The sequence below is a fragment of the Passer domesticus genome, chromosome 6 (assembly GCF_036417665.1).
Source record: "Passer domesticus isolate bPasDom1 chromosome 6, bPasDom1.hap1, whole genome shotgun sequence".
NCBI classification, from domain to species: domain Eukaryota; kingdom Metazoa; phylum Chordata; class Aves; order Passeriformes; family Passeridae; genus Passer; species Passer domesticus.
Genome location: NC_087479.1, coordinates 14,359,533 through 14,387,456, shown reverse-complemented (window position 1 = coordinate 14,387,456; position 27,924 = coordinate 14,359,533). Strand labels below are relative to the sequence as shown.

The following is a 27,924-nucleotide window of genomic DNA, read 5'->3' as shown; positions in this document are numbered from 1 at the left end:
AGCTACAACAGTTAATTTGGACATGTTCAGTCCAAGGAATATTTTAGAAATAGGATGTTTGCTTAGCTCATCCAACATATATTAGCTTTTATGCTTGCAGGGTTGGATACAGACAGCAGCAGACTTCCTTTCCAAAGTTCTCTCAGGACAGAGAGGAACTCAGCAATTTTCCAATAAGAGTGAAAAGGAGTCTGATTTTAACAAGGAGAATCAGCAAATTTCCTTCCTGGATGAGAGAACTTAATTTGAAGTACATCTGTGAAGTTGTTTACAGGATTTCAGTAATTGTGAGGATAGGTGCACAATCCAGGACTTGAGTTGGGGGGGCGTTTGTTTTTTATTCCTAGGGGGAATGTTGACTCTTTTTCCTGGTTGCAATTAATCCCACCCAATGTCTACAGAGGAAAAAACACTTGATGCAAAACAGCAGAAAAGGAATAACCTAAACTGTAACACCCTGTGGCACTGTATGTCAGAGCTAATCCCATACATTAGCATGCAGTGGCACCCTTAGGAGAAGCTTGCTGAGATAAAGCTGGTCAGGAAGCAAGAAAGAGAGGCAATTCTGGTGCTGTTTGTTTGTACATTTGATGAAGAGCTGTAGAGTTACCACTCAGTAGCAGAGCTATGCCTGACATTGCTGTGAGGGTAAGTACCAGCTCCTTGTGTAGGTAATCACCCCTTTCCTTGGAAGTGCAGCCAGCCTGTGATTAATGCTAGAGAAGAAACTAAATGTTGTGGTTATAATGCTGTGGGCCAAATGTTGTGGTTATAATTATATTCCTTCCAATACTTCTGGATGTACTGATAAAAATCATTCTCATCCCAGCAGCATTTCCTGCTGCAGCCTGTGCAGACCTACAAAAGGTACAAAAAGCCTTCTCTTCTTATTCCAGTGTAATTTCCTTCATCTCATGCAGCACAGATTCATCTTCTGGCCACTCATCTGAATTTTACTGCTAAAAGAGCACCACAACATTAATTGCTCCTTGTGGGTTTCTGTATATGCTTGCAAAGGGAGAGTGTGAGATCCACTTGGCTGCTTCCAAAGACGAATGCGCGGAACTTGCACAGAACTGAAGAAGTTTAATTCTGGCTCTGTACCTCTACAATACAATGTATAGAAGATCCAGTTTTTGAGCAAAGGGGTTTCTCCTGGTAAGTAAGCTGCAATATTTCCATTAGAATTGTCTTTGCTTCTCTGTTGATATTCTGCACATCTGTAGTCAAACTTTATCTCCTTAGAGGTCTTTTAGCACTGAACTGATTGTACAGTCTTTCAGTAGCTCAGACACATTCTAGATCCTGATTAATTCAATCTCCCTTACAATAAAAAAGTACCATAATTCTTAATTGTAGAAAGGAAAAAAAAAAGTGTATTTACACGTTACTGAAAAGAGGTTTTAAATAAATGCAGCACATTGAAGGATCAGAAACACATAGGAGACAAAAAAGTTGTTCCCGTTCCAGAAAAATATAACTGGCCAAAATGAATGGCTGTTTAAACCAAAAGACATCCCAAGAAGCCAAGGTTCAGGGATGACACAAAACCCTTATAAATGCCATAAAACTGTCCTGATACAATTTATTTAGGAGAATCTGATCAGTTCAGGAGAAGGAAAAGGAAATTACTCAGCCTCCTCTTTAGAGAAAGTTACCCAAATATCTTCAGTTGTTAATTTTAATTAGTGAGTCTTGGAAAAACGCTGAGTTTATAGGAGAAGTAATACACAGACTTAGCTGCAAAAAATAGTTTCTTCTAGGAGACTGATCAGTGTGTACAGACACACAGAGAGATTAAAGAGCTGCACTTATCTGAATGTAGCTTCTATCACTTAATGGCAAATAGTGCAAGTCACCTGTCCACAACGGGTCTGGGGACTCCTGTTCAATCACCAACAACCAAAGTTCCAAGTCCCTGTTAAAAAGCCAAGGACTGCCTCTTTCTTCTATACCTGCAGACTTGGTAGGCCAAAAAGAGCAAAACATACCTGGAAAAATTCAGAAACCAGTAAGTAAAATTATGTGGTAAGATTTTTCTCCCCTAGAAAGTGCTTGCTACAGTCCTGAACAACTACCTAGGCAACCAATTCCCTCCTTATATTTACTCTTTATTCACTGTTTGTTGTCTTGAGTTAACAGAGCCAAATATTTACATGCATTCCCTCTCAGTTCCTTAAATAAATGCTAACTGAGCAGCAATGTTCCCACGTAACCCAGTTCAGAGTGTATGCCTGGTGGCAGCAAGGTCAGGTGACACAGAGGAACACGGAGATGCTGCTCACCACTGCAGGGAGAAAATTTGTGTGGCCAAACCTCAAATGGAGTTGAAGCTTCCAGAAATATGGGGGACAATAAAAAGTTTTTCCAAATATATTCATGGCAATAGTCAGTATAAAAACAACTTCAGCCCGTTCCGGGATGAGGATGGTCACTTCACAAACAGGGACAGAAACAAGGCAGAGGTGTTTTAATGCATTCTTTACCTCTGTCTTCAACACCAGTGATGAACCAAGGGGTTCTTGGAGCCCTGAGGTGGAGGACAATGATCAGTATACTCTGAAATTTCATGATATCTGCTGCTCCAGCTGGATCCATTTAAATCTATGGAGCCTCATGGGATTAATCTGGCAGTCCTCAAAGAGGTAGCTGATGTAATTGCAAAGCCTCTCTCAACCATTTTCAAGTGATCTTGGGAATCTGGAGCTGACTAGAAGTCGGTGAATATTGTCATAATTTTCATGAAGGGCAAGAAGAAGGATTTCAGAAACTACAGGCCTGTCAGTCTCATTTCAGTGTCTGGAAAAATTATGCAGAAGATTACTTAGGGAAGTAATTACTCAGGGAAGTAAACCTGAAAGAAAATACAGTCCTTGGTCACAACCAGCATGACTTCATGAGAGGAAAGTCCTGCTTATCAAACCTGATTTCCTTTTACAACAGGTTAACCCACCTGCTTGGTCTAGAAAAGTCAGGCATAATCTTTTTGGACTTCAGCAAAGTTTTTGCTACTGTCACAACATCCTTCTGAACAAAGTGTCCATCCCACAGCTGGATAATCATGTTACACCTTGGGTGAGCAGCTGGCCCACAGGTCAGGTACAAAGGGTTACAGTGACATCAGCTGGGGTGACATCAGACTGGGGACCTGTCACTAGTGGGGTTCCACAGGGCTCCATCCTCAGCCCTGTGCTCTTCAACATCTTCATTAATGACCTGAACACAGGACTGGAAGGGATTGTAAATTTGCCAAAAACACTAAATTGGGATGAGCTACCAACTCCCTCAAGGACAGAGAGGCCCTTGACAAATTAGAGAGATGGGAAATCACCAGTTGTATGAAGTTCAACAAGGGAAAGTTCTGGATTCTTCATCTGGGATGGGGCAGCCCTGGCTGTATGTATAGACTGATAGCTCCTGTCTTGCAGAGCTTTGCCTTTCTGAAGCTTTTGAGATGACTGAATACATTTATTTCACCATTCAGCGAGCCTCCATAGCAGACTGGCTGCTGGCAACACCAGACTCAGCCTCTTGAAAAAGCTGTAGAGTAGCCCTCACCTGCTCTTCCAAAAGTTATCCACGTTCCTCAGGTGCAGCTGAGTAGATCTGGCCGTACCTGAGTTTTCTTACATCATTACAACTGAGCCAGTAGAGTCCCTCCTATAAATTAGGGACTCCATAAAATTTGTCTTAAAATCAAAGCAGAATTCTGAGGAACTGTATTTGCAAAATTATGTTAATATTTAATATTAAATACATGACCAGCCAAAAACCCCCAAATCTAGAGGTAGTTGTAAAATTTTTATTCAAGTGTATAATGAGTTAAAAAAAAAAAACTGAAAAAAATGTGGAATAAAGATCTTGGAGATTGTGAGTCTTAAGATGACACAACCAAACTGGAACTGGTGGAGGGAAATCGGGGACAGACCAGGGGGAGGTATTGCTGGTAGAGCATGACTCAACTAGTTCCAATAAAGACAGAAAATGTACCAAGCATCCATTATGAGAAGAGAAAGAAAAGGGACAATACTGAAAAGTAAAGCAGCGATTCCTGCTTTACAAAATACACACCAAGGAAGTGTATTGCACTAGAACTGTAAATGACAAACCAGTGGAGGGTGGGAGGCAGATATGTTCACTGCTAGATACCACCAGTCACAATATAGACCAGCATTTTTCCTGAATTGTTCACTTGCAGAATTAGAATTTTGTGGCAAACTAAGGGAGTGGATGGTTCTTTTCTTTGATCAATTCTTCTTTGAATGAAGATATGCCCTTTGTGTGGAATTCTGCAACCATGGTTGCCATTTCAGATTTCAGTTTGATTGTGTAAATATTACAGGAAAAACAGCTATGCCTCTAATAAACAGTCTAAAATGAGTTCTCTGTTAATTATCTGACATCCAGAATAAAAGTCAATGTAGTAAGTAAAAGGGTATGCTCTAGTGTCTGGCTATAATTCTGATTCATATAGAGATTTCATCCACAGCCTTGAAGAAATTTTGGGCAATAAATCTTTAAGTGGTATTTGGATTCTGTACTTGCTCTCAGCAGACTGAGCAGTCAGAGAGAAAGAGCAGTGTCTTCCAGAATACAAACAGTAAATTTTTTCCCATGGAAAAAAAGATATCTTAGATTTTAAGTGAGATAGTTGATCTTTTCTTCTTTAAAGATCCAAGTCCTCCAGAAAGCTGGCTTGTTTAGCTCTAACACCAGTAAAATCAAAAATGTGCTCGTCATTATCAAATCAGGATAAGAGCCATGTGTTTGTGCGTGCATGCTCAGGCACAACTCTGGAAGCTGTTGTACAAACACATGGCTGTTTTATACACATACTGGGGAACATCAGTGTCTTAGCCCTGTTTGTGTTGCTTGCCACCCATATTAAAATATCAGTGGTCTCATAATGGATACAGTAGATAAACATTGTTTTTAAAATATAGTATGGGAGAAAATCCAGGAATGTGATGTCATCAACAGAGCGATGAGTCTCTGTGTTCAGGGAGGGGCAGTAAAACCATAAGTTAGACTCATTCATACTAGAGAAGGAGCTGTTCTCAGAGACGTGTTGCACTTCACTCATTTGTATCTGCTCAGTGGTGAATTTTCTATCAAGGTATGTTTTTTCACTTCTCTTTCATATGAAAAGTTCTTACTATTTAAATTCAGTGTGGTTTGTTGCTTCTTGGAAACCACTTATTGAATTCTTAATATGTTTCTGGTTCAGTGACAAAAAAAGCTGATATTATTGTTCCAGAAAAATGGAGGAGATAATTTTTGCTAATGTGATTTTGTAACTTGTTGGGTTTTGCAGAGCTATAATATTTACAGAAAAAAAAATGCTTTATTTCAAAGTATCCAGTGTATGAAAGCCACAGAGTGCTTCACTTGCCACAAATACTGTCCTGTGTGCTGGAGGGTAAGGATTTCTCCTATCCAGATGTCTCTTCATGTCTGTAATCATACCATGGGCACTGTTTCTTTCATCTCACAAAAACAATCAGAAAGTACAAGCAGCTAACTTTGGTTTTGGCTGAGAATTTACCTACAAAACAGTAGGGAGAAACCAGAGCCAATTCTTTTCTGTACATACTGATTTTTTTTTTTCTGTTTATTGTTTTGATTGTAAACTTTGCTGAGCAGGATGTAGAAGTGCATGTGTGTGTACCTTACACTGCTAATCTGCACTGATTGAATGGCAAATGGCTAAACCTTTGAAACTTTTACTTACAATACAAAGAATTTCTTATTTTGGATGACATTTAAGCTACATTATTAGTTTATTTTAAAAATCTGTATACAAATAAAAAAAATTCAATGGGACCTTGACTTTTAAGGTGCTGATGAAAACAGAGAACTTAGTAGTGGTATTGTAATTAGAATAACAAAACAAAAACAAAAACAAAAAAAAAACAACAAAAAAAAAACACAAAAGGGAAAAAAACCAACAAAGGCTGAAATATATGTTATACTTTTAGCTACTCATTTTCCATTACTCAGTATCCTAAGCAGCCTTCTTAGTGTAATAATAGCAAATAACCATAAAGCCAAAAGTGTTCATAGAGTTAACCATTAGAATTCTTGGTTTAATATTTTGTTTGTGATCTTAGACATGCCATCTCCTGAGATAGGGGTATGCTTTTATCTTCAACAGATGTACATATTTTCTTAGAAACTAGAAGACAGTTATCTAGGTAAAAGAAATATATTTTCACATATGAGTCTCTAAGATAGAAGTATCAGCATATTGAGTAATATCAATCATATAACTTCTATCTGGTAATGTGCAATCATTAAGAAAAAAAATAAGAGAAGCATCTTAGGACTCCAGGTTCATTTATAGTCTCCCAAATATATTTGTCTTGTTTTCAGTGTGAATAGTGAAAACACAAACAGAAGGGATAAACACACCCAAGTTAATAAAGATGGTTAATAAAGACCTTGGAATAGCAGACCAGAGACACCTCCAGAAAATCTTTGCCAGGTTTTCCATTGGGCCCCTGAGTACATGTGAGAACAAGATTAATTGAGTTACTCAATGTTACCTGAACATTTTGTACCGACAATCTAACAAAAGAACCGCCTTTCCTACTGAGTTAGAGCTTCCTGAAATAAGCATCCCATCCTTGCACAGGAAAACAACTTTAAAAATTGCTGTAGCTATTTAATATTTCAAGCATTTTCACAGGCAGAAAACTATAGCAATTAGGGTAAATTTTAGGACATTCATTATGAAGTCCCTAACATTTATTCTTTAAGAATGGCCAGTGTTTGATAATCTGTTTCTCATTAAAAGAAGGGTGTAAAAATCTCTTAGGCACTCCAATTCCACTGTTTTTAAAGTCACAGTAAGCAAAAAAAAATCATATGACAAGCTTAATGTGGAGACCTTATCAGAGAACAGAGCTTTGCCTTCAAAACAAATTCCCTCTCAGTAACTAAATCAACTGCAAAAGTACACCTGAACCCATTAGCAATGTTAATCAATGTAAAGTTAAAAAAAGAAAAACTAGAGAAAAATGCTGTTTAGTTAAAACATCCACTTTTCTTTAAAATTATTCATAAGCCTTGTTCTCTTGTCACTCATGGATTTCTAAACCTCCTTCTCAAGTACTCCATAGAGATGAGTTTCCCCCTACCTTATCAAAAGGCTTATGCATTTAGCACACTACATACATGGATACGGAAAGTTCTGCCTCTGCCTGGCTGATACCCAGCTGTAAAGGAACAGGGCACTTTAAAGTGGAGGCAAGAGCTGTCCTTTGCCAGCCCTTTCTGGGCTTTAGTAAGGTGTAGCTGCTCAGGAATCACCCCTGGAGCAGCCCTTGGGTGCTGACTCACAAACAGGGGGCAGGCACATGGCTGGAGCAGCTTGTCCCCTGGCTGGGTGCCCTGAGCAGGGACAGAGGGAGGAGAGGGCATCCTGGTCCTGGGTCAGCCAGGGGGAAACCACAGAGGGCGAGAGCAGTACTTGAAATTTGGGCCCTGCAGGTTGGCTTCACTCAGACGGAGCTGTAACTGCTTGTGATCACCACAGTGGTGAAACCTCGTTTATTTAGAAGTAAAGCTAATGAGCTGGGACTGAGGGACTCTGGTCATGGGCCAACACCCCACTTAGGAGTTAAATGTTGGAGAACAGGCACAAATGAGACACGGACCAGAGAAACACAAGGAGCAATGTTGCCAGCTGAAATAATTTATCTTCAGTCTGATGATTGGCAAGTCCAAAGCGTGCAGATACTGTGGTAAAGCTGCTATATAAAACTTCACCAAAATACTTCAGGACTTTTTATGTTCTCTGAAAGGGTGGATTTGACTTACTTTTGCTGCTGTGCTATATTTACATGTCCCCTACATGTTAACTCCTCAACTTGATTCAGCAAGGTTGGGTTGGTTTGTGAGACCCTGAAAACAAATCTGATCATCCAAATTTGCAGATTCAGTAGCTTTGCACACTAAGTTATCCCAGAATAGTGACAGTATTGCAAAGACACTGTTCAGACTATGGTTAATTTGCAGAGAAGGGAGCTGTCAAAATGCAGAAATCCATTTTTCCCATTCATTTTATCTGAGATTACAGTTAAATGCCACCAAAAAGTGAGTGATCCATGGTAGAGAGCCAGGTCTTTTTAACAGGATTTATGCATGCATGCCCAGAGGCAGAACTGGTCATAGAGGCTTTTCCTCCTGCTGAATTCCTGCCTTGGCAGAAAGGAATAAACCCTTTGGGACCACACCCCAGTGTGGAGGTGTTCTGTCCCTTTGCCATGGTTGTAAGGCTTCCCATCAGCTGCCTGACTGATGAAGGGCTGCTGCTCTGCAGTGTCCTGGGTTACCAAAGGACAGCAGGTCCCTCTACCCATACACATGGAGCACAGCAATGTGCCCCTTTCCTGGTGTGAAGGACAGACTCCCTACAAGTAGTGGGCAGGCCATCAAACTGGAAGTGTTTCATCAGGTGTCCTGAGCATTTTTACAAAAAGCAACTGTTAAGCTGTTGTAATTCAAAATTGGGACCCAATCCTTAAACACGTACGTAGGACAACAGAAATATTGCAGTACTTGTTGCTAGATTTTGGCTCAGCTTTGCATGCACCTCTCACCTCTTTCTGCAGCAGTCTTTCCCTAGAATAAGTCATATTCTACACTCTGCATTATATTTGAATTCTGCTTAGATTAGAAGCTCCTTGAGGCACAGCCTGTCCCTGTGCTTGCAAGACTTTGCACAGTGATTATCCCCAAAGCCTCTGGCCACCAGTGTAACACAGACAGTATAGCAGTGTCCCCAGAGCTGTGCTCCTGCTCCTACCTGCTAGACAGCACAAACAGCCCACCAAGAAAACAAGCAGGTGGAGGCAGAAAAAAGAGATACAAGTAACTACACAGACTAGATCCTCAGCTGGACTGAATGTTTGCAGTGCCCTCCAAATCAGCATCAGTGAGCAATGACAGATTATAGAATATAAGGTTTTAAGGATACATCAGCAGATCTGAGCAACTTGCTACTGGTAGGCTGCTTAACAAACTCACTGACACATCCTCTTGTCTTGGCCTCTGTCTTCAGAGGGAAAGGTCTGTGAAAGGCTGATTGTCCTAGCTGTGAAATTAGGAGATTACAAGGAAATGTATGCCATACATGTTCCTTTACCCATCACAACAGATAAACCCAGCTCTGGGACACATGATAGCTCCAAGTCACATTCTAGCCTTTGTAACTGTACAGCTTCAGTTCAACACTGAATTCAGACAATGGATCTTACAATCAGCCTAATGTCATCAGGCTGTTTAACAGTCTCATTTCTGTCTGATACCTGAGCTCAAGGATGAATTTTTCTTTCATTATTTCTTCAGATTGAATCATCTAACACAAACCCACCTGACACTGTTTGTGCTCTGGGGAGCCCTCCACGTGCTCCTCATGCAGAATCCTGTAGAATCCTGTTCTACCTGTTCAAGACCAGCTTGCAGATGGCTGTTCACCTTGGCATCACCTAGAAAAGTTTCCTGTGCTTGGTCCTGCTAGTGCTGGGGGTGCACACAAGCCACTTTCTCCCTAAGTAAACAGCAAAAGACCAGGCAAAAGGTGTGAGGCACCGAAGGTGACCAGGAAGTATCTGCTTTGTGGAAATTCTCTCTCCTCTCCCTCCATACACACACAGACATACACACACACAGATATATATATATACTTACAAACACATATTAAGAATTATGAGAATTTTGCCGGGAAGTAAAATACATGTTTCTTTGCATATCCATGCAGCCCTGTCCTACCCATTGCTAGGGGGTGATTCTATATGGATGGAACCTCCATAACTTTCCTCCCAGATTTTTTACATTGCACAAAACAACCATTAAATATTTTCATTGGACAGTTCTGATGTGTGCATCTATTAGGAACTTTCATCCCAGATTTTTTACATTGCATGAAACAACTATTAAATATTTTCATCAGACAGTTCTGATGTGTGCGTCTATTAGGATCAAGACACCAGTTGCAGTTTTATTTTTATTTTCCTTAGCCTGGGCAAGGACCTTTTTTTCTTCTCCTCTCAGTTAATGCCAGAGTTTCCAAGTCATAAGGAACTGGGATAATCGCTCATGGGCAGATAAGTAACCAAAAGCAGTTATATGCTTCCAAGCCTGCAATCTGTGTAGAGATTTGCAGTAAATAGCAAATTCAAGTAAGACAAAGAATTTGGAATTGTTATTTACCAGAACAAGGAAACCACTTTAAAACTTAAGAGCTTTCTCCATACTGTATTTTTTTCTTCTCCTATGCAAGTTGCAAGTTCATTTTCAAAATTATATTAGTGCAATCTGACCAAAGCAGTCATAATGAATCAGACATGAATGCAGTTCATTCATGAATGGCTGGGATATTGGCATTAGAAGTTTTTATTTATAACATACACATTCTTTAAAAAACAGCATGTGGAGGCAGGTCACATAAGACAACTCACCTTATGATTATATCTTGCCTATGAAAAACTTTTCTTTTTTTTCTTTAGAATAGTCACCTTATAGCTCATAAATTCCAGTCAGCTGGGTCAGAAAAAGGGACATTTCCCAGAAGTAGAAGGAAGTAGAAGTAACAAAGAGCACCCAGTTTTGTGTGAGTGTTACCGGCAATGCTTTGAGAACAGTCTTTTTTGGAAATATAACAACAATTTATTTTCTTCTACAATAGGTGTAGTCTACAAATTGGCATTTAAATCATGCTACAGCTCATAACTGTACAGTATGAGACATCTGGAGTTTCAGTCTTCTACTCTTTGCCTCATGTATTTCTGTAGACAGGTTAAGTAGTTTCTACTGCACACTTGTCTCTGGTTTTTTAAAAGGGCTCAATATAATGTATTAATAAAGTTTGCCTTAGAATAAATGTACTCTGGTTAAATAATTTTTAAAAATCAAAGAAAAATTTGACTTTAAATACAAGAATCAAACTATTTCAGATTTTGTACTATTCTGAATCTGGGTAAAATATGGATCCAAACTGTTCAAACTACTGAAGTTTGCTAACATTTTAAATTAAAATCCCAGATGAAGCCCCTGTAAGCCTGGCATATACCAGTTTAGGCAAGAATCCTTATTCATTGTACCCTTATTCAACTTATATTTCTCCTTTTTCATCCTTCCTTTCTTCCCAACACAGCACTTCTCCTTTGCTTCCTTTAGCAGCATTGTGTTCCCTTCCAGAACTCACATCCACTCAATTCCCCTTCGCTTGTTCCTGCCCTGACATCCTGCCGTGAGCCTTTGCTGCCTGCTGCACAAAACTGTCACTCACAATTCCACACAGAGCTTTCTCTTCTACAGTGGTGACAAAAAATGATGGGTCACAAGGTCAACAGTGACGTGGTTAACTTAAATCAGGATATTTTTCAAAATTAACAAAGCTGGTCAGAAGCTATTTCTGTTCCAGAGAAAAATTGGTGAAGGGTCTTGATATTTTTAACAAAAGCAAGAAAACAAACCACAGAAGAAATGCACACACAGAGGATAAATCTGCCTGGGAATTGGGAGTACTGATAAGGGATTTTGAAAGAAGCATCTTCCTTCTTAAGCAAGTGCCTGAAGGGTAAACTATAGTGAATTGCACTCTTGCAGTCTCTGGGTTTTTTTCTTTTTTTTTTTTTTTTTTTTTTGCAACTACTCCACTTTGTAAAGATATTAAACTCCTAGTTGGCCAGAGAGAGCAAGAGTGGATCTGGGTCACCTGCTAAACTGTGAGGTGTCAGTACATCTTCTCCTTTCTTCAAGATAAGAAATGACATCTTTAAAACATTTTCTGTTATATTACCTAAATCTTTTGAGAAAAATCTTTCTTTTAAAAGCAGTTTCTTCAGAAATGTTCTGTTTTGATAGTCATTTTAATAGGAAAAGAAAATTCTCCTCCTCCAACACTTTGAAAAGTATATCCTACATAGCTAGGAGTGTTTATATGTGACTTTAAGGTAGCAGAAAATATGATCCAGCAACTGGAGCAGAGCAGAGGGGGCAGAACCCCTCCCTCACCCTGCTGGCCACTCTGATTTGGATGCAGGCTGGAGCACAATTGGCTTTCTGGGCTGCAGGTAAACATTGCTGGCTCAAGTCCAGCCTCTCATCCACCAGAACCCCAAGCCCTCCTTGGCAGGGCTGCTCTCCATCCCGGCTTGTGTGGATATCAGGGGTTGCCCCAACCCAGGGGCAGCAGCTTGCACTTGGCTTGTTGAACCTCCTGAAGTTTGTGTAGGCTCACTCACCTCTCAAGCATCCCTTCTCTCTGGGTGAATCCCTTCCCCGCAGTGTGTCAGTCACCTGCACCACACAACTTGGGTCACTGGCAAGCTTGCTGAGGGTGCACTTGATCCTACTGTCTGTGTCCAAGACAAAGATATTAAACTTTATCTTTTTGTTAACTTTGGGTACAACAGTTCTTTGAAGGAGCTGTGGCATGTACTAAGGGAATCTGTCTCTCTAACTTAAATGTTGCCCTGTATTTTTTTGTTGGGTCTGACATTCTGGAAAGAGTAGATAGGACATATCTTCTTTGTAATCACCAGTGCTCAGAACCTGTGCATGCAGAGTGAAAAGCAAACTGTCTGCACCAGGTTCCAGCAGGGCTCTGTCATCTCCTGTTGCTAACAAAGGGATAGCAATAAATTAATACACAATTTAATTTCAACACTGTCAAAGCATAAAAAGGCAAAATTAAAATGGTAATCCAGACACTGATTGTTGTAAATCAGCATTGTAAATTATACTGCTTCTTAGTTGGAGAAGTGTCCTGAACCTTCTAGATCTCTCAGCGTTGAAAGTCATATCCATGTTTGTACAGTTCAATCACTAAATCCCTATCAGCATGTATTTGAACACTTGAGTTCTAATAGAGATAGGGTGTATCCCCACTAAAGGACTGTTGCCGTTAGAGTTCCCCTGGGTTTTCAGTAGAAAAATAGGCTCCATTTGGATTATATCTAATTTTTATATGCTGTTACTAGCAAAATAATTGCAATACAATTTGAAGTTCACTATAGTGTGAATTACACACCATTTTTAACAAGTATGTCTGGTTTTGAGCTTTTCTCTACAGTATATAGAGTATGGGGATTTCTAACCAAGCTATCTGAAAACTGATCTCTTTTTCAAATGCTTATTTTTTGCAAATACTTAATGTACTGGCAAAGTGAGGAGCAGATGCATGAAAATAATATGAAATGACTGTCCCAGCTGCTCAAGAAACAACAACATAGGAGGATGTGTTTGACCTAGGAAGGACAAGGCAAAATGGCTTTCTGAATTTTGTCATTTAAGAAGCACATTACAGACTAGGCTTCTTCTTGAGAAGGGAACTCACTGTTGCTTGCACTGCCACGCTGTGATTCTAATTTTTAAAAGAATATGAAATTTAAAATAAACAAACAAAACCCTAAAATTATTTAATAAAGACAACCTGTCATTTAGACAATGAGCATCATGTCACATTTATATTGCTTCCATGACACAAATCAGCAATACTAGGGACTATTCCCTGTGATGATCCACAAGAAAACCTATTCAGGAGGCTGAAATCTGAATTTATAGTTATTGTAGCTGTTGTCAGAAGCTCTAAATTAAACTAGGACCACCTTCAGAAACCCATGAATTAGAGGTGCTAACCTGAACAAACTGGGTAAATATCATCTCTTCTGAATTTCACCTGTTCAAAATTAAAGCTGTAATTTCACCTAAGCATTACATAGTTATAGTTAGATACTTTCTAGCCTGTTCTGTTGTCAGAACCTGAAGTGCTTTTTGGAAACTGAGCCATTACTCAGTGAAGCCATCCATATATCCCTGTGGTGAAAGGCATTAAGAAAACACAAGGCATTATTACTGATTTACAGGGAGGACAGATTCTGCCCGGGGTGCCTTCTGTGCCACTGCTTGCACAGAGCCATCAGTGTGTGGCTCAGCAGTGGAAAGTTGTGACTGAAACATGTCCAGCTGCAGGGAGGGATGACTGTGTAGTTGCAAATGTGGTTTTCAAATATAATGTGACAGGTTAAAATGTCTTCTATGTTTTTGATAATTACAGCAGAGTGAAATCATCAGTTACCTGTAGGATAAGAAATGAGGAAAGCAGTAGTTGTCAAAGAAATCATTGTTAGACTTTGTGACAACAGCCATCAGCCCCACATGCTATGAGCTTCTTTGGGAGCTCTTTGCTCTGGGAGACACTTGGGCTTTCCTCAAAGGCCACACCTGTGAGAGACAGTGGTGAAAATGTGCAGGAAATGTTGCATTATTGAAAATACATGACAATAGTGTAAATATTATAGTGGCTGGAGGCACTCAAGATAGCAAATCTCTTCTTTTTTCCTAAATGGCTGCCAAAATGTCCTCAAGGTGCTAGAAGTAAAGTGCTTTCAGGGCACAGAGCCAGTTCATATGAAAGGCAAATTTCTCCATTAAATATTTAATGCTCAGAGGGACCAATACTGAAAAATACTATTAGGCCATTAGACCTTCACATTTTACATAGTCATGAGAACCTAATGCTGTTACCCAGGGAAAAGAGCAATATTCCAATTGCTAAGAAAAAGGTGTGGCTAAACTGAGCTGAAGAGGTCTGGTGGGAGTAATGCACCAAAGAGCAAAAGCTCTAAAGGACATCCACGTGCACATCAGGGAGGGAGCCTTGAGTGGAGGTTTGTGCACTGCTGAACAGCTCTCCTGTGCCTCCACTACAGCAAGGCAAATAAAAGAGCATCACTAAGTAATATTCCTGGGGAACTGATATGCTTCAGGACTTACAGCCTTTTATTCTTACCATTGCACCTCTGAGACTTTATTAATGTCGTCTACTTCTCTCTGTAGGATATTCCTATCGTTCTCTGTAATGAAGATAGCAAGAAATTTATGTCACTGGCATGGTTCATCAGTGCTCTCCTGTCTTTCATACTGAGATCAAGACTGTAACTAAACTAGATGAACCCCAAGACCAGTTTTGAGAACCCACACTAGGAACAGCTCAGCTCCTGCAGCCCATGTCCCAAAAGCTGTCATCAGCCAGGTGAAAATTCTCCTTTTTCTTTTCCAGTTTAGCTGGTTTTGGCCTGGTTCTTGCAATAGGTGTGAGCTATCTGGTTTTCATGAAAGACTGCTTTCTAAAGCAGGAAATTCTCACTTTAAGAAAGAAATATAATCTAAGTGCACAACCTACTCTTGATACGATCACTAGCATTTCATTTCTTTATTACTGGATACCTTAGCTATTCACTGGGCTCAGGGTATTGTCTGCCATTTGAGAGGCACATTGTACTGTTTGATACCATCAGACCTGCCATTTCACATGGTATCAGACTGCTGCAATAGATATTAAATTGGTCTCACAATGCTAGTGTGCTAAGCACTTAATTTTGTAGTGGCCATGGGGCACAGCAATCCCTTGTCTACAGCAGAGAATTCTTGTGGTACTTGCAGAGCTCAGGGGAGTAGATACAACCACCTTTGACATTGCTCAACTTGGTAAATCTACATGTCATATTATAAAACTCAGGAAGTTTGCAGTCCCTTATTTGTCTTCGTACTTCACTTAATTTGTGCAAGCTTTGTCAGGCACCTGAGTGCAGGAGAGTTAAGGGACATGAACGATTTCTGCCTCGGGACAAAATAGGGTTTCCCAGCAGTTACTGACACCCAACAGGGAGCCCTGTGAGGTTCCTAGGGCCAAGGCATGTTGTTTTCACTCCAAGCACTGCTTTGGCTGCTTCTCTCACTGTACAAATGTGCAGTTTGGCTTGCAAGACAGTTCAGCTGGGGGAGATATTATCAAGCCAGGCAGTGAACCAGCTAGGAACAAGAATAAATTATGCTAATATATATGTCATCTTCTCAGCAACAGAACCAATGTCAAGCATAAACTCTGCAAATCTTAAAAATGTAAGCAAACCACAATCTGATCGTAGCTCCTGTTCATAGGAGGCCTTCCAGCTAACAATAGAAAATATAAAACATCACTTTGACCAAATATGAAAACCAAGTAAACAAAACCCAAAAGAACACAAGTCAGACATGGCTGCAGACCTTAAGCTCAGTGTTATGCTCAGAGCTTTCTGAAAGCAAATGCTAACTACAAATTTCAAGACAGCAGTATGCAAAAGCAGGTTGAGCCAATATCACATACATGGGAAAACACAGAGAACTGATGAGACTCAGTGTCAGAAGTGTGATAAACACATGCAAGGGCCTGACAGGGCTCACCCTACCTCTGAAAGAGCAGACATAGCCTGTCACTCCCCTAGACCTAACCTGAACCCTAGTGTGGGCTGAATCTTACCCCATGCGTGGTTCCCATGAAAATGTTTTCAAGGATGAGTTCAGGTGGATGGCTGCTCTTCATTCCTGCAGTGCCTTTGCAGTCCCACTCCTACTGCAGCTCCTAGATTTCTCACTCTCCTGAAACTAACCTAAATGCTAGCTGTTGTCTGAGCTCTGGACAATGAGGACTCATGGTTAACCTTACCTGTTCTCATATGGGAAATGCCAAAAGAAACAAACCAAAATAACCTTCCAGCCTTGCAGAGCGAGCTTATGGTCAGTTTTCTCCTGTTTGAATATTTTCCTTCTCAGTTGTCAAAACATTTTGAGCAAACACACTACAATATACACAGAAAAAGTGTAGATCCAGCTGTGACTTGTGTTGTGTAAGATTTATGTGCTTTGCTGTTAATCAGAAAGTTATCTTCTTGGTTCAGGGACACCAGGCTGTGGAGTAGAGTCACATTAAGTCTAAGGCGGGTCCAAGAAGATCAAATCCTGAAGAATTAAAGAGAAGAGCAGCAAGTATTCACAAGGAGAGGGAGAAGGAGTTGTGAGATTGACATTGTAGACCTCAAAACTGGTGATATTTCCAAAGATGGAAGATTCAGATTCAATGTTTATTTAAGTATCTATACTAACTGAAAATAGCTTTATAAAGATAAATACTCTCAATCAACATTATTCAAAAAGCTTGGTATACAGACATGTAAATCATCCAATTTCCAGCTAAACAGCATAGAGATTTGGAAATAGATTTTTCATCTGCCCAGTGACTACAAAGAGAAGAACAAACTGACATATTTGTTTAACACTCAGATTTAAGACCTTCATATACCTCATTTTTTCATAGACATATACAGTCTAGAGAAAGCTTTAGATGGAGGAGAAAATAGCTCTGTAAAGCAGAACAGCTTAAACTTACTAAGCTGTTTGAACAACAGAAATTGAAATGTGTACTGGGAGGATATGAAAGGCAGTGATACCTGTTTTCAGAGCAGTCAGTTTTGGAATTAAACTTCTTTCTCTGCTCATGAACTACAATTGTAAAAGTGGCTGAGAAGCATAGAAAGTTCTACTTCAGGGAAGTTCTACTGTGTTTACTAATCCATCATGCACAAAAGGGAAGGGAAAATCTGCACAGCATTAGCATAATAGAAATCTTCAGGAAAACTAAATGCTAAACCAGATATCCAGGTATAAATTTAACTTATGGATTTGTTGCTGTGAGCACATCACCATGAACATGTTTTGTATGTATCACATTTTCAGTTCATTATGGCCCACAGTTGCAGACCCCCTTAATTTTATTGATAAACCCTCTCTAATATTAGCCAAGTGTTTATTATTTATTCTCATATTTCATTCCTTCATCCAAGCTGTGCCTTGCTATGATATGCTTCACAACAACTCTAGAGAACTTTTCATTTGGCATTTCCTATTACTTATTTGCTTACACCTTTCCTTTTTTAATTTAATGATGTTCCAATGCATCCTCTCTCTGCAAGAGGAATGTCCTCACTCAGTGCATCACCAACAGCAATGTTTTTATGAATATTTTCTGCAGGCTGGGATCCGTGAAGGATTTCCAAACCAGAGGAGTTACATAGCTCCAAAGAGCAGCCCAGTGAGTTAACACCTGCAACAAAAGTGCAACTAACCCTTTATGGCAAGAGTGCTCCATCTAGTCCTTATGCTCACCACTGACTGGATGTGCCCATGTAGCCTTGTAACAGGCCAGCTGACAAATGTTCACAGGAGACACTGAATCCATTCACTTTTGTAAAGTAATCTTAGTAAAATTACTGCTTACTTGTAACAATAACACATAGCATCTATACTTACTACAATGGGAATGATAGGTGATCAAAGCTGCCCATGGCTGGGGACATGGAATTGGATGATCTTTGAAGTCCCTTACAACTCAAGACATTCTATGATTCTATGATTTTGTTGGTTTTGTTGGCCTTAATCCAACTGGAATTTTCATTTATTAGCACAAGAAATGTAAATTCAGGAATTTAAGACAATGTGGGTTGGAAGGTCTGCAGGCCAGCCTCTTGCTCAAAGCTGGGTCAGCTACAAAATCAAATTATGCTACTCTGAGCTTTTCCAGCTGGGTCTTTGAAACTTCTGAGGATTATAAGGCTGAAATGTAATAATTTAGTGGCTGGAGATACTTGCAGATTCTGTGTTTTGACCTGAAACAGCCTCTAATGTTAAAAGCATTATTTCTCACTTCAGATTAAATAGATGTAATAAATGTGCTCTTTCAGAATAACAGCAAAATACAGCATTGGTGACATTTGCAATGTTTTGAAGGTCACCTTATTTGAAAAATTTCTAAAATATTGTTGGCAGCAAGTCAGAGGTCAAACATGGACTAACTCAAACATCATCACCAAATCTGAACTAAATCAAAGCTTTATAATGAGATGGGCCCTTTCCCTTACACAAAGGTCCTGAGACCCAGACACTACTTCTTTCTGAACTGGTTCATATTTTTCCTCTCCTTCCAGTTCTCTCCACAGCCCAGCCATGCTGTTCTTCTCCATTTCAGTTATAACTACATTACACAGAGATAATATATTTTGTCAGAGTCATCACAGTTATTGACTGGGTTGTATAAAGAGCATTGAATAATAACTCATCATGTTTTTAAAACTAAAAAGTATAGGATTCTTTTTTTAGGAAATTGTAACTCTGGAGAATTTAAAATAAGAATATTCAAGATTTCCACTTGGCAAAAATATATTATGCAAGGATGTTTGCATAAAAGTTATATATTAAAAATATCTTATGCATTGCACTTGATTAGGCTTCTGCTCTTTCCACTCCTTTCTTTAGCTGGAATTGAGTGGCTATGTCCCACACAGGGAGAAAAATTAGTAGCCTCTTCTCACCTTAGTTTCACTGTTATTGAAATAACGACCAGAACAAATTTTTCCCCCATCTTTCCTAACATACTTGATGTAGATACCTTTAATGGTAACTGCAGAGCCATAGTTTCTTTCCATGGTGTGCTTCAAGCTTACACAACAAATAATATGCAAAAATTGCACTTTTGAGAGGTAGCTCCTCTGTATATTTTCTTTACTGCCTTAATTTTCTGGCAAACTATGGAGCTGATTTGTGTCAAAAAGAATTTTTTTCTTTTACAAGGATATTTTTGTCCAAGGCAAGTTCCTGAATCTGGTTCAACATGAAGCTTCACAAACTGCAAAGGCAGCCATAAGGGTAAAAGGGACAGTGGAGAGTAAATGAAAAGCAGGAAACCTTCAAGTTAACACTGCCGCAGAAAGTGTCCCCTGATCTACAACCCCAAATGTAGTAAAGCCCATTAGAGATTCATTATACAAAGACTGGAAATTAAAAATTAATGTTGTGGGATCTGTAAAAGCAGAACATTTTAGGAATGTTTCCCACATTTCCTCTACCTCTCCAAAATAAGTAATGCCTCCACAGAAAGAATTAAAAGGATGTTCAGAGAATGTTGCAGAGATGCTACAAGAGTGATATAATTTTACCTTCCAATATTCATCCAGGTAAAGATACAAACCCAACCCATTCTGAAGCCAGAGAGGGTATGAGCAGTTCCATTGGGCTTGGATTAGGTGGAAACAAGAGTCTCTGTGAACTGGGAATAGTTGGAAAAGGAGATTTTTTTTCAGGAGTAAAGGTTGCAAGAAGACCAGGCTGAAATAGAGGCTTTCAAAATAAACCTTATAGAGAAGATATAGAATTTATAAACAGGGTGGGTTTCCTGTATTTTTGTTGATACTAAATTCTGAATGTAAGAGTCCACCACTGACAATCAATCTTCCAGCACACCTTTGGCTTCTTGCTAGCAGAGCCTCTGCTCATGCCATCCCATCACACATGGGATGCCAGACCTGTCAGTATGGCTGGAGGAGAAATTATGCATTCAGATTGTTTTGTTATAATCTATTACTAAACAAAAACCTCCTTTTCCTCACAAATAGACATTGTCCAGGAACCAAATCCTCCAAAGCTGTTAAAATTAAACTTCTCTCTCCTTGGCCAGCAAACACCTGTCTGATGGTCACAAATGAGGCAGTTTAGGGGACATCACTCCAGCCTCCTAACAGCTGGCTGAGTCTGTCAGGTTTACACTCCAAGCTCCTCAGGGCAGCAGTGGTATTTGCATGGAGTCAGCAGGACTGTCAGGCTGCCTTGCACAGACCACTGCAGAAGAACTCTCTTACCTACAGCAGCTTTTGAACTCCTGCTGTTTCCCATTTCAGGGGCAGCAGATCTCTCAGGTAAATCCCTTTTTCCTCTCATGGCTCCGGCAGCTCCTGTGTTACATTGACTCTAGCTTTTATATTATATTAAAAGCAAGGCTGCCTGGCAAATAAGCATCACCAGGGACATTTGGCTGCCCAAGCTGGGCTCAGAGATGTTCAGGAGGACAAACTCACATAAAAAATACAAAGTGTCAAAGCAGGCTGGGCTCTGCAGAGAAACAGACTCAGAGGAGAGGCTGGGGCAGCCCTTGCTATTTCTTTCTGCAGCTAATACATCTTTTAAAATATCACCATGTCAGAAGTCAGCCAATGCCTCTCAGTCTGCAGCCATGCATTCAAACCCATATTTTTGCTCCCAGCTTTTCCTGTCCTCTGTGCCACTGACCCCCAGCTGTACATGGAGCTGTATGTATGTGTGGCAAGCCAGCTGTATGTCTCTGAAAACACTTTTGGCTACTGACAGCACTCAAAGCAAACCAGGTAATTTTCTGTAAATTCTGGTAAATTCTGCTAGGGATGCTACAGTCTGGGTGTCATACCTGTCCTTCACATGGCCTTGCTAAGAAATCCCTGAAATAAATGGAAAATAAGGCTGCTTTCTAGGCAACTTTCATCATGGATGATCATCCATCAGAGAAATTCCTCATTTGGGAAGACTAGTGAGGCCTTGAGCCACTCTGTCCTTGCAAATTAGACTGTGTAGGAAAACATCAGGACTGTGTACCTATGCTTTTTAATATTCTCTTGTTCCAGCAAACAACATTATAACAGTTAACATCATAACAGCATTTATCTGTTTTTGGCTCCACCTCTTCTCTCTGAGGACTAAATTAGCAAGGTTGATATTATGACAATCTCAGAATATACTAATTACAAATTTCGCACCTTGCTTCTGCAAAACATGTAATCAGCAAAGTCAAAACAGCTGTAAAATATGTTACAAAGTCTCTCTCTTACTCCCACAGAGCAAATTAGTCCAGGTGACATTGAAATAACCTGAACTCATTACACATTTCAGAACTCATCCTTGTATAAGACATGACTAAGACCATCGTGAGACAGTGAGTTATTCACTGTATGAAAATGTTTAACATGATACAAGGAAAGATTAACACCAGCAGCAATACTAATAGCCATGAGTTCAGCAGCTGTAGGGCTTCATCCAGACCCAAAAGAGATGGTGAAAAACATTCACCTGAAGGGGCATATCTCATCTGAGTAAAGCTGTGCCAGAGCTTGCATTAACCCAGCAGCAGCATTAACTGAGCTCTGACCTTTTTTTTCCCTTATCCTTCCATTCTTAGCTTGTACCTCTTGATACTTAGAGGACTTTTTGTTCCAATTCAACATATTCCCTTTCTTTCAAGAGTTTCCATAGCCCTAGCACATATTGCTGTAGCATGGAGATTTTCCCTCCACATTCTAGGATTAACCACTCTGCTGCACTCTAGGTGTTCTCCTTGCCTTGCTGATTAACTCATGCCTGTCTTCTGGCATGCTCCCTCCAGTGCTGGTTGTGTGGGTCAGTCCTTGAACAGCAGGGCATCCCAGGAGTTTGGCGGGAGACACCAAGGTGCCCTGGTGACTGCCCAGCCCTCAGAGTTTCAGGCTATGGCACTGGTGACCACCACCTTTTTGGAGTCCTCCTCCACCTGCCTATAATGGCAACCCAGCAGTTGATCAACCCCTTCTTCCCAGTCCCTCTGCAAGGGTTCCTCGTTTGCAGCATTGGCAGGATCTTGCCAACACCCAAGGAACACCCATGAGCCAATCCCAAAGCCCTCCTGGCTTGCTGAGGGCAGTGTCTACAAGAGGCACAGGGCTGGTTGCCATCAGCCCTTCCAGGCCATGACTGCCTCCCACACAGGGCACCTGAAACACCCTCCATCAAAACCTTGTCATTTGTTCCAATGCTATTTAAAAAAATACTCCAGAACTCGAGATAATGACTGACAGTGGGTTTTATAGACGGCCAAGGAGGAGGTAACTCGCAACAGGATGGGAACTCCATCAGGTTCAAATTTAGCCCCCACAGGAGTCCCTCAGAACCAGTAATGATAGATTAGTTCAGCTGGGCAGTATTTCAATCAAGACTGCCACATGAAATCTTGTTGAAAGTCCCTGCTGAGATATTGGGCTTGTCTTGCATTGCACAGAAAATATTTGTAGAGAATGTGTGAAAGGATCCCATTTATTTTCACCAAAATATGACAAGAAAACAGCAAATCACTGCCTTCTGTAAGCTGTGGCTTTGTCAATCATAATTTATTCAGCAATCACATACTTTAAATGAGTCTCCTGTGCTTGATGCTATATAGAATAGCATCAAGCACATAATTTTAACCCTAAACATTAGGGTTTGTAAATTGATAAATAGCACGTTTTACCTTGTTCACTCCCCTATTTCTAGCAAGATATTATGGAAGGACTTGAGCTAAGGACCAAGGAGGCAGATTGCCAGAATCTGCCAGTCCATGTCATGGACTTGGTGACATCCTAACTAGACCCTGCACACTGTTCCTAGACCACAGTAATATGATATAGCTAACTTATTTTAAAGTATTCTAGGTCTTTCCCTTCTAAAACCAAAATCTGAAAGAGATTAATTGCAGAGAAAATACAGATAAATCAATATGCAGTTTGGGAGCTGCTATTTGCTGGAAATTAATGTAATGAAGGAAAATCCCAGAAAAAGCCAACATGACCTTTATGACCACTCCCTGAATTACTAATGCTCATCTTATTAAATATATGCATACATCCAACCTCAAAGTGTAAAACAATGCACTTAAATTTTTTTCCTGCTGGTTTACAGCCTATTACCAGCAGAAGAAACAGTTTATTTTAATTGCATCAGGCAACAGAACTTCTCTATTCACAGATGACCTCTTGTTGCCCATCCATTAGTGTTTCACTTCCTATGTGTTTCTACAGTGCCAGCACAGAAAGAAAGGGAGACTTGAAACTGCTGTTTGCAATCCGTTAGTGACAGCTCTCACATCCACACAAGCTGGCCTTTGAGATGTTTAAGTGCTACAGTGTTTTATTAACACAAACTACACAAAATATGACCATCATTTTTCATCAGTTCTGCAACCAATAACCGAATTTCTGTATGCATATTAAGCACTGATACCAGCCAACAATTCCAGCAACCAGAAAACGAGTGAGAACCCTCACTCTTTCAGGAATTGCAAGTGCATCCCTTTTCACTGCCAAGTTACCAGTTGAATAGGACAAATGTCTTAATTAAAAATACATTTGAAAACCTTCCAATCAAATGATAATATAAACAGTGGTTATTATAAACACCTAAAAAAAGACAAACAGTGTTTCTGTCACTCAGTCCAGAGAATTATATGTACAGATCTGGGAAGCCAATCTTGCATTTGAATAATATCACAGCATTCATTGTCCAAGAACACAACAAGAAAACATAGTTAGTATTTTATCAGTAGTGAGTGATGCTGCACACTCAGCTTTTGTTTGGTTCTAGTAAAATTTCAGTACACATCTGACATTTCTGCCTGTCAATAGCTCCCTGTACCATCCCAGGCTGTTCTGATCTGTAGAATGTTTAAGTATTCTGGTTTTCAGACTATGCTCTTGCACCAAGCTGGCTGACTGCAGACAGGTCCTGGCTTGTAGGATGGCCCCTGTCTCAACCAGATTGCCAGCCCCCCCACTGCACACCTCTTAAAACTGATCTCCCTCAGGAAGGTTGTACCATTTATGTCTACTGAGGCTTGGCGCAGAAAGAACCTGCAACACAGAGACAGAAATACAGACAATTTTAGTGAAAAGCTGAGAAAGGCTCACTGCTGGCAAACCCTAATCCGTCAGCGTTCTCAGTGCAAACTAGAGCTGCAAACTAAGTGTCTCTTTATTGTACAGTCATAACATTTGAAAAAATATGTGGTGTTCTTTGGGGACGAAGTGCCACTGAATTCCACTCAGTTCTTGTTCTACAGGGGAGGGTGTAAAATGTTGCAGGATGTGACACAGAACTAGCAGCTTTACCATAAGCAACCTGAGACACAAGGTACTCCTGTCCTTTAGGAGTCCATGGCTAATGAAATAAAAAGATAAGAAGACAAACTAATGATGAATATCCTCAAAGAATTAACAAAGACTTGCTGCAGCTCAGTTCTAGTGAATAAAGTCTTCTAAATATTCTCTTCAGTTAACCCATTCATAACAATACCTGTTGTTGCTACATCCCCTTTGCTTCACTTGCCTAAAATTGGTCCAGGCAGTCTGTAGCAATGCAGTCTGTAAAACATTCTACAGACACACCCAATGTCTATGAGAAGCAGCCCAGGGAACTGCAAGCCTGTTCAAAAGCTATGCTTTGAGGACACTAGGAAAAGCAAAAGACAGCTTTTCTCATTGTGTCTTTTGCAGCAATGAGCTAGATCTAGCAATCTCATGTCATCTATTTTTCTCTTCACAGAAATGGTTTCCATCACAGCTGAAAATATTACGCAGCTGTACAACATGACCACCCAGGAACTTACAGTCAGTCCAGAATATTCCCACAATAATTCAGGAGTGTATCAGATAGATCAATATGAATGTGTTAGTGCAGATGTGTGGAAATGGCTACAGGATTTTCAGCCTGGATTTCTCTGGTTTATATTTATTCTGGGATCAATAGAAAATTCCTTTGTACTCACCATCCTGTGTTTCCACAAGAGTAGCTGCACAGTGGCTGAAATTTACCTAGCAAACATGGCATTTGCTGACCTAATGTTGGTCTGTACTTTACCTTTCTGGGCCATTAATATTTCTAATAATTTTCATTGGCCTTTTGGTCAGTTTCTCTGTAAAGCCGTCAACATTATGAGTTACATGAACTTATATTCTAGCATTTATTTCCTGACACTAGTGAGCATTGATCGCTACCTGGCCTTGGTGAAAACCATGTCCCTTGGACGGATGAGACGAACCGTCTGTGCCAAATGGAATTGTTTTGTAATCTGGACATGTGCACTGCTCATGTGTTCACCTACAATGGTGTTTCGAAATTTGCATTATTTTAAAGAGTACAACATCACAGCCTGTGCTCTTCTTTACCCAGCTAGCTACTGGGAGCCCACAAACAACTGCTTGCTGAATATTGTGGGGTTTGTGATCCCATTCTGTGTAATTACTTATTGCACTGTGCAAATCATCAAAGCCTTACGAAGCAGTGAGCTACGAAAAATGAAGGTAGTCCAGACAGAGAGGAGAGCCACCATGCTGGTCTTTGCCGTGCTCCTGCTGTTCATCATTTGCTGGCTTCCATTCCAGATCAGCACAGCCATCGACACAATCCGTTACTTCTCACCCACTCTCAGGTGCCTGGAGGACATCAATGACATACTGACCCAGATAGCCACATACTGCTCCTTTAGCAACAGCTGCCTGAACCCAGTCTTGTATGTGATTGTTGGGAAAAACTTCCAGAAGAAGGCTGTGGAATTCTACAAGGACTTGTTCACAAAGAGGTGCAGAAAATCACAGTCTGTGCAGATGGAAAATTCCCTGGACACTTTAAGAACTTCCATTTCAAGCGAATACTCAAGGAAAAAATCTGTTTTGTCATTACCCTGATAGCATAATTTTAGGAAATTCTTAAAGGAAGAAAGCCGTCTAATGTGTCAGTCTCCACCCATATCCATCTCTTATAGGTCCACAAAGTAAACATGTGGTAATGTTCATTACATGAGGGAAAAGAGTTGTTTGATCTTAGTGGAAATTCCATAAAGACACCTGCTTCTAGTGTTATTGGATGTTTTTCGTGATTGAATCTTATTTTGTAGCTTACTTACATTTTCATGGCTGAATGATACTTGGCACATGTATCACTTGGAATGTTTTCTAAGGTGTACATACAATTCTCCAAACAGAGTCCCAGTACAGAAACAATTGTCAGGATTTTGCAGCTGCATATGGTACCCGTAATAGTGTGTTAAGGTTTTTGATCTGGGAGGGGCTTGCATTTGAGTAAGTTCTGTTAAGTGAATCCAGTAGGATGCATTTTTAGATGTGTCCATCTTTTGGGCTTTTAACTTCTCTCTTCAGTCATCTAAAGCTATCTGATTTTTTCATTGACAAGCAGTGCCTTTTTGCAGCTGCTCCAGTTAGTTACAGATTTCCATGAGAAAATAGGTATGAAAAGTAGCTGAAAAAGGTAAAGCAGTAGTGGAAGGAAACCTGCACCCACCTGCATGAAGTTAGCAGAGTTTTCTTCGTAGAAGAAGATTCTTTAAACATTTACTTACTCCTTTTGAGTGGACAAATGCTATTTGTATTCATGCTTACACTTCAGCCCAGAAACTCAGGTTTTTAGTATTCACAAAGCATAATTAATGCTATTCAATGGATATATTAAATCTCAGCACAACTGGCATAATTTCACAAACAGAAAAAACTGAGAATATGAAGAAAAGCATCACCTAACTACATTAGAAATCTAACTGAAGAGAGGTCTTGAAAGCCCAGAGTATTCAAGAAGAGCCTTTTCAGATTCTAGTAATACCTACATTTTATTTGTAGAGTTAATCTGTGAGATTTTAATGCAAGATAGCTTTTCCCCAGTTGGACTGTATTTTTAAGCTAAGTTGATTATACACATAAAGAGACTCACAGTGTACTGAATTGTCTGTATGCACTTTAACCTCTAGGAACCTTGACCAAAACTGAGTGGAAGGTGATGTAAGATATGCTGAAACATCTTTATTCCTTTCAAAGCACTTAAGGTTACAGCTTCTAAAGCTACCAAGGGAAATGGAGTTTGGTGACGTGAGTAAGCTTAGATGGCAACTACATGGTCTTTATCCATCAGAGCTTGAATGGAGCAATAAAGTTCATTTAAGATGGGAAATTTGTATTAAACCTTCAAATAACTAAGCCACAAAATATAAGTGTGCAGATGTGATTTAAAGACTAAGGGATTTAGATCACTGTATATGATTTATAGGCAATTTCCATGGTTTTTCTTTGATAAGCCAGTGTAATCCTGTGTCATAAATACATCTATTGCTCATCCTTTTTACTGTCTGAAGCAATGGGGACAACTATGATGAAACATTGCAAGGTTTTCTGTTATATCCAGTCTTATCATACTGTCTCCATGAGCATGCTGTTCATGCAAACCTTACACAAAAGGAACTCCATACAGAGGTTATTGAGGCAACAGAAGTTATTTTTGAGTATTTGGTACTGAGAAGTAAGATATAAAAATGTTAGTATGTTAATATCACATTAATTTAAATAATGTAAATATATAGGCACAATTTTTTTATTTTTTTTTTGCTATGCAGTAAGCATGTACAAAAGAAAATAAAGTACTTTGAGAAATGAGATTTCCTGGCATTTTCTT

The 27,924-nt window shown here is 39.8% G+C and overlaps 2 protein-coding genes across 5 annotated transcripts in view; both read left to right on the top strand.

Moving 5' to 3' along the window:
* The first annotated feature begins 460 nt into the window (after positions 1 to 460).
* On the top strand, positions 461 to 27,924 carry BDKRB2 (bradykinin receptor B2). Of its 4 annotated transcripts, none has more exons than XM_064423461.1 (3): positions 461 to 648; positions 921 to 1,158; positions 25,012 to 27,924. In XM_064423461.1, exon 3 carries the CDS (start codon positions 25,014 to 25,016, stop codon positions 26,151 to 26,153), a length of 1,140 nt encoding a protein of 379 aa, XP_064279531.1. In that variant the 5' UTR covers positions 461 to 648; positions 921 to 1,158; positions 25,012 to 25,013; the 3' UTR covers positions 26,154 to 27,924. The 4 variants fall into 4 exon arrangements, with proteins under 4 accessions (XP_064279531.1, XP_064279532.1, XP_064279530.1 ...); XM_064423462.1 differs by having other exon boundaries at positions 897 to 1,158; XM_064423460.1 differs by lacking the exons at positions 461 to 648; positions 921 to 1,158 and adding an exon at positions 5,012 to 5,116 and having other exon boundaries at positions 25,012 to 27,923.
* The window catches only part of BDKRB1 (bradykinin receptor B1), a 31,241-nt gene continuing 8,307 nt past the window's right edge, over positions 4,991 to 27,924 (top strand). Inside the window, exon 1 of the mRNA XM_064423465.1 lies at positions 4,991 to 5,116. The gene's annotated coding sequence lies outside the window, so the exon portion shown is untranslated. The remainder of the gene's footprint in view (positions 5,117 to 27,924) is intronic.

Bases quoted from the DNA above. Each gene is read 5' to 3' on its own strand.
- BDKRB2 (XM_064423461.1), top strand. From the start codon at position 25,014: ATGGTTTCCATCACAGCTGAAAATATTACGCAGCTGTACAACATGACC.